The sequence below is a fragment of the Nomascus leucogenys genome, chromosome 19, assembly GCF_006542625.1.
Source record: "Nomascus leucogenys isolate Asia chromosome 19, Asia_NLE_v1, whole genome shotgun sequence".
NCBI classification, from domain to species: domain Eukaryota; kingdom Metazoa; phylum Chordata; class Mammalia; order Primates; family Hylobatidae; genus Nomascus; species Nomascus leucogenys.
Genome location: NC_044399.1, coordinates 70,346,280 through 70,359,453, shown reverse-complemented (window position 1 = coordinate 70,359,453; position 13,174 = coordinate 70,346,280). Strand labels below are relative to the sequence as shown.

General features: G+C 56.7%; 3 protein-coding genes across 5 annotated transcripts; all 3 read left to right on the top strand.

Moving 5' to 3' along the window:
• Positions 1 to 539: 539 nt before the first annotated feature.
• SPEM2 (SPEM family member 2) lies at positions 540 to 2,496 on the top strand. The gene is made up of 3 exons (XM_030800774.1): positions 540 to 749; positions 916 to 973; positions 1,110 to 2,496. The coding sequence occupies exons 1-3, from the start codon at positions 612 to 614 to the stop codon at positions 2,423 to 2,425; spliced, it is 1,512 nt and encodes a 503-aa protein (XP_030656634.1). The 5' UTR covers positions 540 to 611; the 3' UTR covers positions 2,426 to 2,496.
• A 1,321-nt stretch (positions 2,497 to 3,817) lies between these two features.
• SPEM3 (SPEM family member 3) lies at positions 3,818 to 7,568 on the top strand. Of its 2 annotated transcripts, none has more exons than XM_030800773.1 (3): positions 3,818 to 3,955; positions 4,105 to 4,162; positions 4,381 to 7,568. In XM_030800773.1, exons 1-3 carry the CDS (start codon positions 3,818 to 3,820, stop codon positions 7,566 to 7,568), a joined length of 3,384 nt encoding a protein of 1,127 aa, XP_030656633.1. The 2 variants fall into 2 exon arrangements, with proteins under 2 accessions (XP_030656633.1, XP_030656632.1); XM_030800772.1 differs by having other exon boundaries at positions 4,282 to 7,568.
• Positions 7,569 to 10,428: 2,860 nt separating this feature from the next.
• TMEM102 (transmembrane protein 102) lies at positions 10,429 to 12,675 on the top strand. Of its 2 annotated transcripts, XM_030800771.1 has the most exons (3): positions 10,429 to 10,690; positions 10,847 to 11,079; positions 11,189 to 12,675. In XM_030800771.1, the coding sequence occupies exons 2-3, from the start codon at positions 10,866 to 10,868 to the stop codon at positions 12,499 to 12,501; spliced, it is 1,527 nt and encodes a 508-aa protein (XP_030656631.1). In that variant the 5' UTR covers positions 10,429 to 10,690; positions 10,847 to 10,865; the 3' UTR covers positions 12,502 to 12,675. The 2 variants fall into 2 exon arrangements, with proteins under 2 accessions (XP_030656631.1, XP_003274664.3); XM_003274616.4 differs by having other exon boundaries at positions 10,467 to 11,079; positions 11,189 to 12,518.
• The last annotated feature ends 499 nt before the right edge of the window (positions 12,676 to 13,174 follow it).

Sequence of the window (13,174 nt, the reverse complement as noted above, 5' to 3'; positions counted from 1 at the left end):
ACACCTAGGGCTGGAGTCTCTGGCCAGGAAGAATTGGGCAGAGATGGGAGCTAGAGGAATTTTGACAGGGAAATGGGCAGAGTAGGGAGGGGCTGGTACAGCAGGGTGATGCCCAAGGGGACTCTTAGTGTCACTCGCCCATCTAGTCACCCTAGCTGCTGGCCCCAAAGTAACCATGGGGCAAGGCACACCAACAGGCTATGTAAGTTGCCATAATATCTCAAAAGAACAATGAAACAGGACATATCTTAGGCATGCTTTGACCCCTGTGACGACTGTGTCATCCTCTAACTACCCTATCTTCAGCTCAGGAACCAGGTGTGGGGTTAAGCAAACCTCCTGGAGACAGAGGAACAGACTGAGATCTGGGATATCTGGGGACCGGGCTCCACCAAGTAGGAGCCAAGGGTGGAGATGGCGGTAGAAGGGGCCAGCAGAATGGATAAAAGCTGCTACCTCCACATTGTGACTCTCGCTAGCTCACCTCATTGTGACCTGGCTCCCTTACCAGCTTGTAGTTATCTCCGGGGATTGGCATGAGTGCAGTGTGGGTTGGGGCCGGGGGTGGGGGCGGAGGGGGGTGGCCCGGGTGGCCCTAGGATCCCCCGTCCATGGAAAACCAGCTATGGCATAACACCCTGGGATGCTGCAATCCATACCAAGAAAGCCCCCACGATGCCGAGGACATCTTATTCCTGCTGCTGGGCCTCATCGTTCTTGTCAACATTGGCATCAACGTGGCAACTATGGTCAGTGATGACTGTGGACCACCTCTAGGGGTGAAGAGGGCCGAGGGTGGGAGCCAGCTGCAGCCTACATCTCCACCTGCAGGTGCGGTCTAGACTGGGGCGGGGGCAGGGGTGGTGGTGCTGGGCGCGGAGGGCCCAGCCTTCACTCTCTTCCACCCTGCCCCAGATGTGGCATGGACTCCAGAACGCCTTAGACGAGTTGATTGATTGGGCTACTCAGAAAAGTAAGTGTGGCTGCTGGAGAGGTAGGGGACCCCCATCCCCACCCTGACAATGGCCCTAGAAACCCAGGCCCCAGTGTTCCCAACCTTGAGCTCTTCTGACAGTTGCCCTGACTTCATGGACTCTTGCCTTCCCCAGATGAAATTCAGGCCAGCGAAAGTCCCCCCAGTGGTCCCCCAGACAAGGCTCAGGACATCCACATCCACTGCATCCTGGACCCCGTGCAGGTGAAGATGTCCCAGCCCACGCAGTACTCCTCTTTCTCCTGCCACCATTTCTCCAACCATCACAGCAGCAGTCTTCTTCGTTGTCTTCATCACCGCCGCCGCCGCCACCACCACCGCCGTTGTCGCCGTCGCTGCTGCAACCACCAGCAGCAGCCGCAGAACTACAGACAAATCCCCCATAGCCGCACAGTCTTCCGTAACCCACATCGCAGCCAAAAGATGTCACAACTACACCGAGTGCCCTTCTTTGATCAGGAGGACCCAGATTCCTACCTGGAGGAGGAGGACAAACTGCCCTTCCCGTATCCCAAGTACCCACGTCGTGGCTGGGGTGGGTTTTATCAGAGAGCGGGCCTGCCCTCCAATGTGGGGCTGTGGGGCCACCAGGGTGGTATCCTGGCCAGTCTGCCACCACCCTCTCTCCACCTGTCACCTGAGCTGCGCTGCATGCCCAAGCGTGTAGAGGCCAAGTCCGAGCTGAGGCTGCAGTCCTATGGGCGCCATGGTTCCCAGTCCCGACTGTGGGGCAATGTGGAGGCTAAGCAGTGGGCCTCGTCTCCACCACCTCCCCGCCGGCTGCCCCCTAACCCCTGTTGGGTCCCCGTGGGGCACAGCCCTTACCCCTCAGTGGGCTGGATACTGTATGACTCCTGGGATCAGCGGCATCGTGGCATGGAGGGCTTTGAGTGCCCCCCTGCCTTGGTGTCCCGGAACGCCCAGCCTGAGGCCCAGGGCTGCCGGGAGCACCACTCCTCACAGTCCCACCAGCAGAGCCTGCTTGGTCACACTTACAGCCAGTCCCGCCGCAGCCCCCACCCATCCGCGGAACCCTTGGGCTACAGCTCCCAGGACCCCCATGAGGTGCGGCGCCGGACAGCTGACTGGGCTGAGGCTCTGCCCGCCTGGCGTCCTCTGACTACCTCTGCTTCCCTCACAGTGTTGGGCGAGGCCTCCCACCAACGGACCCCAGCTCCAAGCTCAGTGCGGGTCCCCCGTTCCTCCCAGCCCCGGCCCAAAGTCCAGGCTGCAGATCCCGCCCCTCCCCCGACCATGTTCGTCCCACTCAGCCGGAATCCAGGGGGCAATGCCAGCTACCAGGTGTACGACAGCCTGGAGCTGAAGCGGCAGGTGCAGGAGAGCAGAGCCAGGTCCAACTCACTGCCACCGGCTTCCACCTCCACCTCAAGGCCCTCTCTGCACAGGAGCCAGACCGGGAAACTCAACTGACCAGCAGGCAGATGTGGGGTGCGGGGCAGGGCATGGAGGGAGAGGAATAAAGAGAAACAGAGTCCAGGAAACACTGTGGTGGTCTGTGGCGTGGGAGTGCCACTCCTTCGGCCAGCATGGGTCCCTGCCCTTGGCTTCCTGAAATGAGAAACCAGTGTCCCCTTCTTGGTGTGAGGCACCCCTTGGCTTAGTGGCCATGTGGCTGCCAGCAGGCCCTCCTGGTCTGCACCATGCACTACGTAGATCTTGCACTGGCTGACGACAACCACCCGGGCTCTTTATTCTCCCTGTTTCCAGCAAGGATCAGGTCTGGATTCTGAATTCAGTGTCTTGAGTGGAGCTCTTTGGGATTTACTTAGCAGGTGGTACAGGACCAGGCCAAGGCTCTGGATTCCAGCCACGCCTTCTCCAGGGCTCTGAAGTGGAGGTCTTCCCAGACTCTGGTGTGGTCAAGAGATGAAGGGTTCAGGATTCTGAAATGAAACTGCAGGAGTGGCCGGGCGCGGTGGCTCACACCAGTACAGCACTTTGGGAGGCCGAGGCGGCGGATCACTTGAGGCCAGGAGTTCGGGACCAGCCTGGCCGACATGATGAAACCCCATCTTGGTTGGGCGCAGTGGCACACGCCTGTAATCCCAGCACTTTGGGAGGCTGAGGTGGGCAGATTACGAGGTCAGGAGATCGAGACCATCCTGGCTAACACGGTGAAACCCCGTCTCTACTAAAAAAAATACAAAAAATTAGCCGAATGTGGTGGTGGGCACCTGTAGTCCCAGCTACTCGGGAGGCTGAGGCAGGAGAATCACTTGAACCCAGGAGGGCAGAGGTTGCAGTGAGCCGAGATCACACCACTGCACTCCAACCTAGGCGACAGAGTGAGACTGCATCTCAAAAAAAAAAAAAAAAAAGAAACCCCATCTCTACGAAAAACACAAAAATTAGCCAGGTGTCGTGCATGCCTGTAGTCCCAGCTACAGCTATTCGGGAGGCAGAGGCAGAGAATCGTTTGAACCTGGGAAGCGGAGGTTGCAGTGAGCCGAAATCGCACCACTGCACTCCAGCCTGGACGACAGAGCGAGAATCTATCTCCAAAAAAAAAAAAGGAAGAAAGAAAGAAAGAAACTGCAGGAGTGATGGAATGAGTGAGTGAGTGAGTCACCCAGCAGTAGAGAATGATGGAGAAACAGGAGAGGGTCCCTGGCCTCCAGACCCTGTTTGTCCATACCTGGTTACTCAAACCTGGTTACCAGAGAGTTCCACCCTGACCTTTCTCATTGTGAGCCTGACCACCTGCCTCATTATGACTCAGTCCACCCCTCCCCAACAACAGGAGTCTTGCTCCTAGTGACTGCGTGAGGGCCGGGGGCCCAGGCAGTCCTGGGAGCCGAGGCCATGGGTGAGGGAGCTTATCATGGGGCCCAGGTGTGCTCTGACACCAACCCCAGCAAGTGCCAGGACTTAGGAGACTCGATTCTTCTTCTTCTGGGCAGCTTCATCTTGCTCAACGTGTGGATCAATGTGGTGACTCTGGTCAGGGCAGGATCTGGGTAGCAGGGTTGGGGGAGCCCTGGGGTCTTGAAGGGGCTGAGGTGGGAGGGCTGTTGGGGTGTGGCCAGATAAGCGTTGGACTTAGGGGCTCACCCAGCTTCCGGACTCACCCGCCCTCCCACTCCCCTCAGCTCTGGAAGCATCTGAAGAGATCCTTGAGGATTATTTTCCATCATTTTTTTCCCAAAGGTGAGTGGGCCCCTGTATGGGCTTCCAGGGATATGGGCCTGTCCCCTTTCTCCTATCCCTGGCCCAGTGCTGAGTCCCTAGGGCACCTGGACATTGTCCCATCCTACCTCTCCCTGCAGACAAGCAGCCCAGCGGCAGCCATCCCACAAGTATTCGCTCCTCCATGGATCCCAAGAACCCGTGCTCAGAAGTCTCTTCCCGCGTCCGTCCTCGCCCAGGTTTCCTGCTCAGGCAGGTTAACCACCTTGACTCCTGGATACCAGACGCGAACGATGAGAAGGTTTCTACGTGCTGCTGGATGCCGCCTAAATGTGGACGTGCCAGGCTTCCCGGGGAGCCTCCACGGGGGCTGTACCAGGAGGGGATGATGGGAGTGGAGGAGGCCCCTCAGGTCACAGCCTTAAAGGCTCAAGCCTCCTTGCTCTCCAGGCCAGAGACATCTTCCCAGTTCCCAAAGATGAGCAAGTTGGACACGGGTCCATGCCACCTGCCCCAAGAGAGCAAGACTAAGACCCCAGACTGTGCCCCAGCTGAGGCCCCAGTTCAGGCCCAGGTCCACTCCCCAACCCACACTGCTGTGTGCACCCCAACCCACCCCTGGACCCACTCCACGGACCACACCGCTGTGCACATCCCTGCCCAGTCCTGGACCCACTCCAAGGCCCACACCCCTGAGGGCACACACTCCCCGGCCCAGGACACCTCAGCCCAGGCCCAAACCCACTCTCCACCCCACACCCCTGAGCATACTCACTCCCAGGCCCACAGCCCTGAACACACCTCAGCCCTAACCCCAGCCCACTCCCCAGCCCAGGCTCCTATGCCTGTCCCAGCCCACCCCCAGGCCCATGCCCCTGAGTACACCTCAGCCCATGCCCCAGCGTATATCCCAGACCACTCTCATCTAGTCCGCAGCTCGGTTCGTGTCCCAACCTCTGCCCCAGCTCCTCCCGGAACTCTTGCCCCAGCCACTACTCCTGTCCTAGCTCCGACACCAGCCCCTGTCCCAGCCTCTCTCCCCACCCCTGCCCCAGCACTGGTCATGGCCCTGACTACCACTCCTGTCCCTGATCCTGTCCCTGCCACCACCCCTGCCCCTATCAAAACTCTTATACCCTCTACCCCACCTGCCTTCAGCCATGACCTCTCCACTGGCCATGTGGTCTATGATGCCCGCAGGGCAAAGCAGAATTTCTTCCATATGTCCAGCCCCCAGAACCCTGAGTATTCAAGAAAAGACTTGGTCACCCTCTCCAGGCCCCAAGAGGGTCAGGACCTGGTGAGTTCTGGTATATCTGAGCAAACAAAGCAATGCAGTGGGGATAGTGCCAAGCTTCCTGCAGGATCCACACTGGGCTACCTGGAGTTGGGGAATATGGAATGGAAGATCTCAGATGATGCCAATGATAAGTTCCCCCAGACCAAGACTTCCCCTTACTGCAGCTCCCATCCTTGCAGTTCTGAGAAGAACACAGACTCCCAGGCTCCAGTCTACCCCGAATTCCTTGTCTACTCCCGGGATACTGCATGTGCCAAGACTTGCTTTCATTCTGCAACCACTGCCCAGAGCTCAGTGTGCACCCCTCCTCCACCGTGCACTCTTTCCCTGCCTCTCGTTCCTCCCAGATCCTTTGTCCCTCCTCAACCCACCAACCATCAGAGGCCTTCCACCTTAATACAAGCCCCTACTGTTCTTCCAACCTCCAAGTCTCCTCAGTCCATCCTCACTTCCCAATTCCCCACCCCTTCCTTGTTTGCCACCATTTCCCATCCCCTGATCCAACCCCAATGCCCTGAATGTCATGAGAGTCTAGGCCTTACCCAAGATTCTGGCCTTCAAAGGACTCCATACCCTTCAAAAGACTCCAGAGTTCCCAGGAATCTGGACCTTGCCCAAAACCCAGACCTCCACAAGAACCCAGGCATTACCCAAGATCCAGGCCTCCACGAGAACCCAGGTCTTGCTCCAAATCAAGGCCTACATGAATTCCCAGGCCTTCCCCAAGATTCTTATCTCTGCCAGAATCCAAGCCCTTCTCAAGACTTTGGTCTTCACAAGAATTCAGGCATTACTCAAGATTCCCACCCCCAAAAGAACACAGGTCTGACTCAAGAAGCTGGTATCCTTAGGAGCGCATGTCTCACCCAACCCCCTGGCCTCCACAAGAAAACAGCATTTACCCAAACTTCTGATCTTCAGAGGAGCTCAGGCTTTACACAAGACTCTGGAATCTATAGGAATCTTGAACCAAACCAAGAGACTGTGGTCTACAAAAATCAAGATCTCTCCCAAGCAACTGACCACCAAAAGAACCTAGGCTCTTCTAAAGATTCTGGAGGTCACAAGAATACAGGCAATGTCCAAGATCCAGGAGTCTGTAGTACCCCAGGCCTTACTGAAGATTCTGGATCACAGAAGGGTCCATATGTTGCCCAAGACTCTGAAGTCAATAAGAGCTCAGGAGTTATCCAGGAATCTTGTCTCCACAAGAGCCCAGGCCTTGTCCAAACCTCTGGCCTCCCAAAGTGCTCAGGCCTTACCCAAGACTCAGGAGACTACAGGAATCCAGGACTTATCCAAGACTGTGGTGGCCACAAAGTTGAAGGCCTTCCTCAAGATTCCAACCTCCCAAGCCTTACCCAAGCCACTAAAGTTGAAAGAAGATTTAGCCCTTCCCAAGATGTTGGAGTTTACAGGAGCTCAGAACATATACAAGACTCTAATCTCCACAAGTGCCCAGGAACTAATCAAGATCCTGGCCCCCATAAAGACCCAGCCCTTGTCCAAGACTCTGGCCTCCCCAAGATTTCAGGCTTTACCCAGGAATCCGGCCCCTACAAGAACTCATGCCTCATCCCAGATCCCGGCCTCCACAAGAACCCAAGCCCTGCCCTAGGTTCTGATTTTGTCCAGCTTTTGTCCCCACTTCAGATCCCAAAGTCCACACTGTCCCTGATGAAGTCATCTGTGCCTGAGAAGGCTGCTCAGAAGGAGGACGCACAGCGGCACGTCCTCTGGGCTCCTGTCCAACTCAGTCAGAACTCCTGCCCTTCCAAGGCCCAAGTGGTCTCCAATGACCTGCAGACCTTCTCAGAGGTACCTGTATTAATTGAGCTGCAGTCATCCTCCTGGCGGGCAGGCAGCCAGCACGGGGCGTACCGCCCTGTGGATACAGTTCCTTCAGGCTACCAGAACTATCGTCAGGTGTCTATGCCTTCCCATATCAACTGGAAGTCCCACTGCCCTGGACCAGGCACCCGGGCAGGGCATGTGGTTTTTGATGCCCGTCAGAGACAGTTGGCAGTGGGCAAGGACAAATGTGAAGCTCTGTCTCCTAGGCGCCTTCGTCAAGAGGCACCCGGCAACTCAGGGAAACCATCAAGGAGTGGGGATATCAGAATGTGATGAGAACCTTGGACAAAGAGGGGACAAAAGTGCATCAGGAATAAAGAGGCGACAGAAATGTTCTGTGTTTGTTTGAGGACATCCACCCCAGCCCATCCCCGATGCTGGCCACTCACAGAGCCACTGAGGACAGATTGCTGTTTCTCCTCCATAGCTGCACAGCTAAGCCCATTATCCTCAAGGCCCTAGAGCTGCTCTGTCCCATACACTAGCCATTAGCCAAATGCGGCTATTAAAATGTGTATTAGGCCTGGTGCAGTGGCTCACACCTGTAATCCCAGCACTTTGGGAGGCCGAGGTGGGCGGATCACACGGTCAGGAGTTCGAGACCAGCCTGGCCAACATGGTGAAACCCCGTCCCTATTAAAAATACAAAAATTAGCCAGGCATGGTGGTGCACGCATGTAGTCCCAGCTATTCGGGAGGCTGGGGCAGGGAGAATCACTTGAACCTGGGAGGCGGAAGTTGTGGTGAGCCGAGATCGCACCATTGCACTCCAGCCTGGGTGACACAGCAAGACTCTGTCTCCAAAAAAAAAAAAAAAGAAAAGAAAAAAAGAGTAGATGTTACTGCAGAACATAATTTTAAATTTTGTTTAATTTTAATTTACATTTTCTTTTTTTTCTTTTTTTCTTTTTCTTTTTTTTGAGACAGAGTCTTGCTCTGTCACCCAGGCTGGAGTGCAATGGCGCGATCTTGACTCACTGCAACCTCTGCCTCCCATTTTCAAGCAAGCGATTCTCCTGCCTCAGCCTCCTGAGTAGCTGGGATTACATGCGTGGACCACCAAGCCCAGCTAATTTTTGTATTTTTAGTAGAGTTGGAGTTTCACCATGTTAGCCAGGCTAGTCTCGAACTCCTGACCTCAAGTGATCCACCCGCCTTGGCCTCCCAAAGTGTTGGGATTACAGGCATGAGCCAGGGCGCCTGGCCACATTATCTACATTTCAAGTGCTCAACAGCCACAGGTGGCTGGTGGCTACTGTATCAGACAGTACCAACTCAGGACATTGCTATCGTCACAGAAAATTATATTGGAGAGCCATGCTTTAGAGTTTAGAGGAACTATTCCTTGTCACCCATTCTTAACATCTTCAAAGCTTCCAGAGTCCAGAGAACTTAGTTCTTTTTAGAGTGCCTCAGAAGCCACCCTCTGGGGAGGAGGTGAGATGCAGGGATGTCTGATGCCTGGTTACTCCAGACTGTGAGAAAGAGCCCAGTCTCCAATTCTCCTGATCTGGCCTCTTGGGTCACAGCCAGATGTGTGTGTATGGGAACGTACTTGCGCAGTTCTGGGCTGCTTTGGTGCTCTCGGTTCTCCCAGGGACCCCAGCTCTGGTTGCTGAAGGAGAAAATCTCTCTGTCAGTGACTAGGAACCCCTGAGTCCTGGGCTTCCCAAATTGATCTCTACAGCTGGGGAGTCTCTTCTTTTACATGCCTCTAATTTTTCCTAGATGTCCCTCCTTAATTATCTTATCCATGGACTTAGGCCTATCCCGTCCTGGAGACAGACCAAGGGCAGAAGGAATGTAAGAAGTCGTGGCCCAAGCCAGGCACAGTGGCTCATGCCTGTAATCCCAACACTTTGGGAGGCCGAGGTGGGAGGATCACCTGAGGTCGGGAGTTCGACACCAGCCTGGCCAACATGGTGAAACCCCGTCTCTACTAAAACTACAAAAAATTAGCCGAGTGTGGTGGCAGGCGCCTGTAATCCCAGCTTCTCGGGAGGCTGAGGCAGGAGAATTGCTTGAACGCAGGAGGTGGAGGTTGCAGTGAGTGGAGATCGCGCCACAGCACTCCAGTCTGGGTGACAGTGCGAGACTCTGTCTCAAAAACAAAACAAAACAAAACAAAACTTTGAGATCCCAAAGTGTTTTCCCTGCCATGAATCAGGTAGCAGGGACCTGAGGTGGGCATCACTAACATGTATGTCTCTCCTACGAGTCAAACGTCCATTTCTGGGTCACCATCTGTGTGCTCCTGCCTAACACTACCACCTTTGGGATTCCAAGATGCACCCCCCCCAACACCACCCAGTCAGGGAACCCCTTTCCAGCACCTCCCTGGCTCAGCTGTGTAACCTTTCTAGGCGGTACTCTCCTCATCCCCAAAATGTGGAAGTTATACTTGCATGGAAGAACCCTAGTAGATCTAAGTGACCAGGGCTCCTGTATCACACAGGGATGCAGGGGTCCCTATCTCTCCCCAGGCCCTAGGGTGTGTCCCTTATTACTTTTTTTTTTTGAAATGGAGTTTCGCTCTTATTGCCCAGGCCTGGAGTGCAATGGCACGATCTCAGCTCACTGCACCCTCTGCCTCCTGGGTTCAAGTGATTCTCCTGCCTTGCCTCCTAAGTAGCTGGGATTACAGGCGTCCGCCACCACGCCCGGCTAATTTTTGTATTTTTAGTAGAGACAGGGTTTCGCCATGTTGGCCAGGCTGGCCTTGAACTCCTGACGTCAGGTGATTCACCCACCTCAGTCTCCCAAAGTGCTGCGGTTACAGGCGTGAGCCACCGCTCCCGGCCCATCCCTCATTATTTTTTTGCGACTCAGGGCCATTCTATTACCCCTCTCAAACCCCAAGGAATGTTTGAGTGGGGTTGATATGGGCGTGAAAAGAGACAGAATAATCTATCTCCAGAGGAACTACAACTTCCATCAGGCACTACTTCAGCGGAACAGGAAAGGATGTGGGGGCGTGGCTCCTACGCCCTAATAGAGCGGGAAACTACAACTCCCAGGATAACGCGGGATCTCAGCGGGGCCAAAGGAGTGATCGAGCTCTGACTGGCGACCCTACCCGGCAGAAACCACCTCGACAGCCTCCAGAAAGGGGCGTGGCCTAAAATGTAGGGGCGTGGCCACATGGGCATCAGGAAGAAGTAACCTGTTGAATCTATTTCTCCTCCCCACCCTTACTGCTTCCCATAAGGGGGAAGCCGCAGACCAATAAGCCTCTTCCAAAAGAGAGGTAAAGGGAGGTAGACAAGGGGCGGCGGCGGAGGCTGGCTACTGCATTCCGTAGGAGGAGCCAACAGTTACTTTTTACCTGCTGAGTCCGGTAAACCAGTTCATGGGGGCGGGGAACTGCATATGAGAAAAGGGCCAGGATAGAAGAGGTATTTATTTGTTCATTTTGAGGACTAAATTCAGAACCTATCATCTACAGACCCATTTGTAGCTTGTGTCTGGGGCACTCGCTCGGCCTCAGAAAGAGGGAAGAACGGGGACGACTTTGGGGCAGCAAAGCCACCTCCCTTCCGTGTTTTCCGTAGCCCAAAGCGATAGAACCGCATGGCTTCTGCGGTCTGGGGGAGTGCCCCCTGGTGGGGCCCGCCGCCCCCGGCCCCAGCTCGGCCGCTCACGGACATCGACTTCTGCTCCGGGGCGCAGCTGCAGGAATTGACCCAGCTGATCCAGGAGCTGGGTGTGCAGGAGAGCTGGAGTGACGGGCCCAAGCCGGGAGCCGATCTCCTCCGGGCCAAGGACTTTGTCTTCTCTTTGCTTGGTAAGTAACCCTACTTGCCTTTGGGAACTCACAGCTCTGAGCCTCACCACGCTCCCGCCCCTGCCCCGGCTTCGGGCGACGCCCTCCACGATCCGTTCCCTTTTTTTAGGTCTAGTTCACCGCCGGGACCCTCGCTTTCCTCCCCAGGCAGAGCTCTTGCTGCTTCGTGGTGGGATTCGCGAGGGCTCCCTGGATCTGGGGCATGCACCCCTGGGTCCCTACGCCCGGGGACCTCACTACGATGCCGGCTTCACACTCCTAGTGCCCATGTTTTCACTGGACGGCACTGAACTGCAACTGGACCTGGAATCCTGTTACGCACAGGTCTGCCTCCCAGAGATGGTGTGCGGAACCCTCATCCGGGAGATGTGGCAGGATTGCTTAGGACCCCCAGTCCCAGGAGCACGTGATTCGATCCACCGAAAGGAGAGCGAAGAAAGTTCCAAGGACTGGCAAAGCTCTGTAGACCAGCCGCACAGCTACGTCACTGAGCACGAGGCGCCAGTGTCTTTGGAAAAATCACCTAGTGACGTTTCAGCGTCCGAGTCGCCTCAGCATGACGTCGTCGACCTTGGCTCTACCGCACCTTTGAAAACAATGAGTAGTGACGTCACCAAGGCAGCTGTCGAAAGCCCAGTCCCAAAGCCGTCGGAGGCTCGGGAAGCGTGGCCCACATTATGTTCCGCCCAGGTCGCTGCCTGGTTCTTTGCTACGCTGGCGGCGGTCGCCGAGTCTCTGATCCCTGTCCCGGGTGCTCCGCGTCTGGTGCACGCAGCTCGCCACGCGGGTTTCACCACAGTCCTCCTGGCTACCCCTGAGCCCCCTCGCCGCCTCCTGCTCTTTGACCTGATCCCAGTGGTGTCCGTGGCGGGCTGGCCCGAGGGGGCTCGGAGCCACTCGTGGGCTGGTCCGCTGGCCTCTGAGTCGGCTTCCTTCTACCTGGTGCCCGGTGGCGGCACCGAGCGGCCGTGCGCCTCCGCCTGGCAGCTCTGTTTCGCCCGCCAGGAGCTGGCGCTCAAAGCGCGCATACCAGCGCCGCTGCTGCAGGCGCACGCGGCGGCCCAGGCGCTACTGCGCCCGCTGGTGGCCGGGACCCGGGCGGCGGCGCCCTACCTCCTGCGGACGCTGCTGTATTGGGCGTGCGAGCGGCTGCCTGCGCTCTATCTGGCGCGGCCGGAAAATGCGGGCGCCTGCTGCCTCGGGCTGCTAGACGAGCTGGGCCGAGTGCTCGAGGCCGGGACGTTGCCTCACTATTTTCTGAACGGCCGACAGCTCCGTACGGGGGACGACTCCGCTGCGCTGCTGGGAGAATTGGCCCGGCTCCGCGGGGACCCTGCCCGGGCCCTCCGTGCCGCGGTGGAGGAGGCCAAAGTGGCCCGCAAGGGGGGCGGTTTGGCGGGCGTGGGGGGCGGGGCCCATTAAAGACGCTGTTCCTACCAGTGGAAAGTGCCTCCGTGGGGGAGCGGGACGTGGGGGGCCCTGCTCGCCCCTCGCCTGGGGGACTGACTGTGTGCCCTGGGCCTGAAGCCCCCCTTCTGGAAGGCCTCCCTGTTGGTTCCTCCTCTACGCCCACCCGCCTGCCCCCCGCACAGGTTGCCCCATTCCAACCTCGCTATTCTCCACATCTGTGGCCAGCACTTCTTCCAGGGGCAGCTTCTAGAAACCGTCTGTCCCCAGTTCTTTTGGTCATTTCTCTTAAGGGCCAATAGAAATGGGAGAAACATATTTGCTGACCAAACGCGAAAAGGAGTTATGGAGACCAGGGTCTGATCAATTTGGCTCACACAAAGGCAGAGATATGAAGGAGGCCGGATTTTGCCCGAGGCTGGATCTCACCACCACCCCTCCTCCATCTCTCCAGTTCTTCCCCCACTTTCCTCGTGCGGTTCTGTCCTCACTAACATCCCGGCCAGTAGGGTCTCTCTCCATTCTCCCAGCGTCCGCCATTCCCTCCCTTAGGCCCAACCTCTCCCTCCTATCCAGGAGTGCGTTCAGGAGGCCTTCTTGTCTCTCCTCCTCTGAAGGCTGAGACGTGCGGCCTTGCCTCGGCTTTGCCTGCTTGTAAGACACAGTCCGCACTCTCTACCTCCAAGGA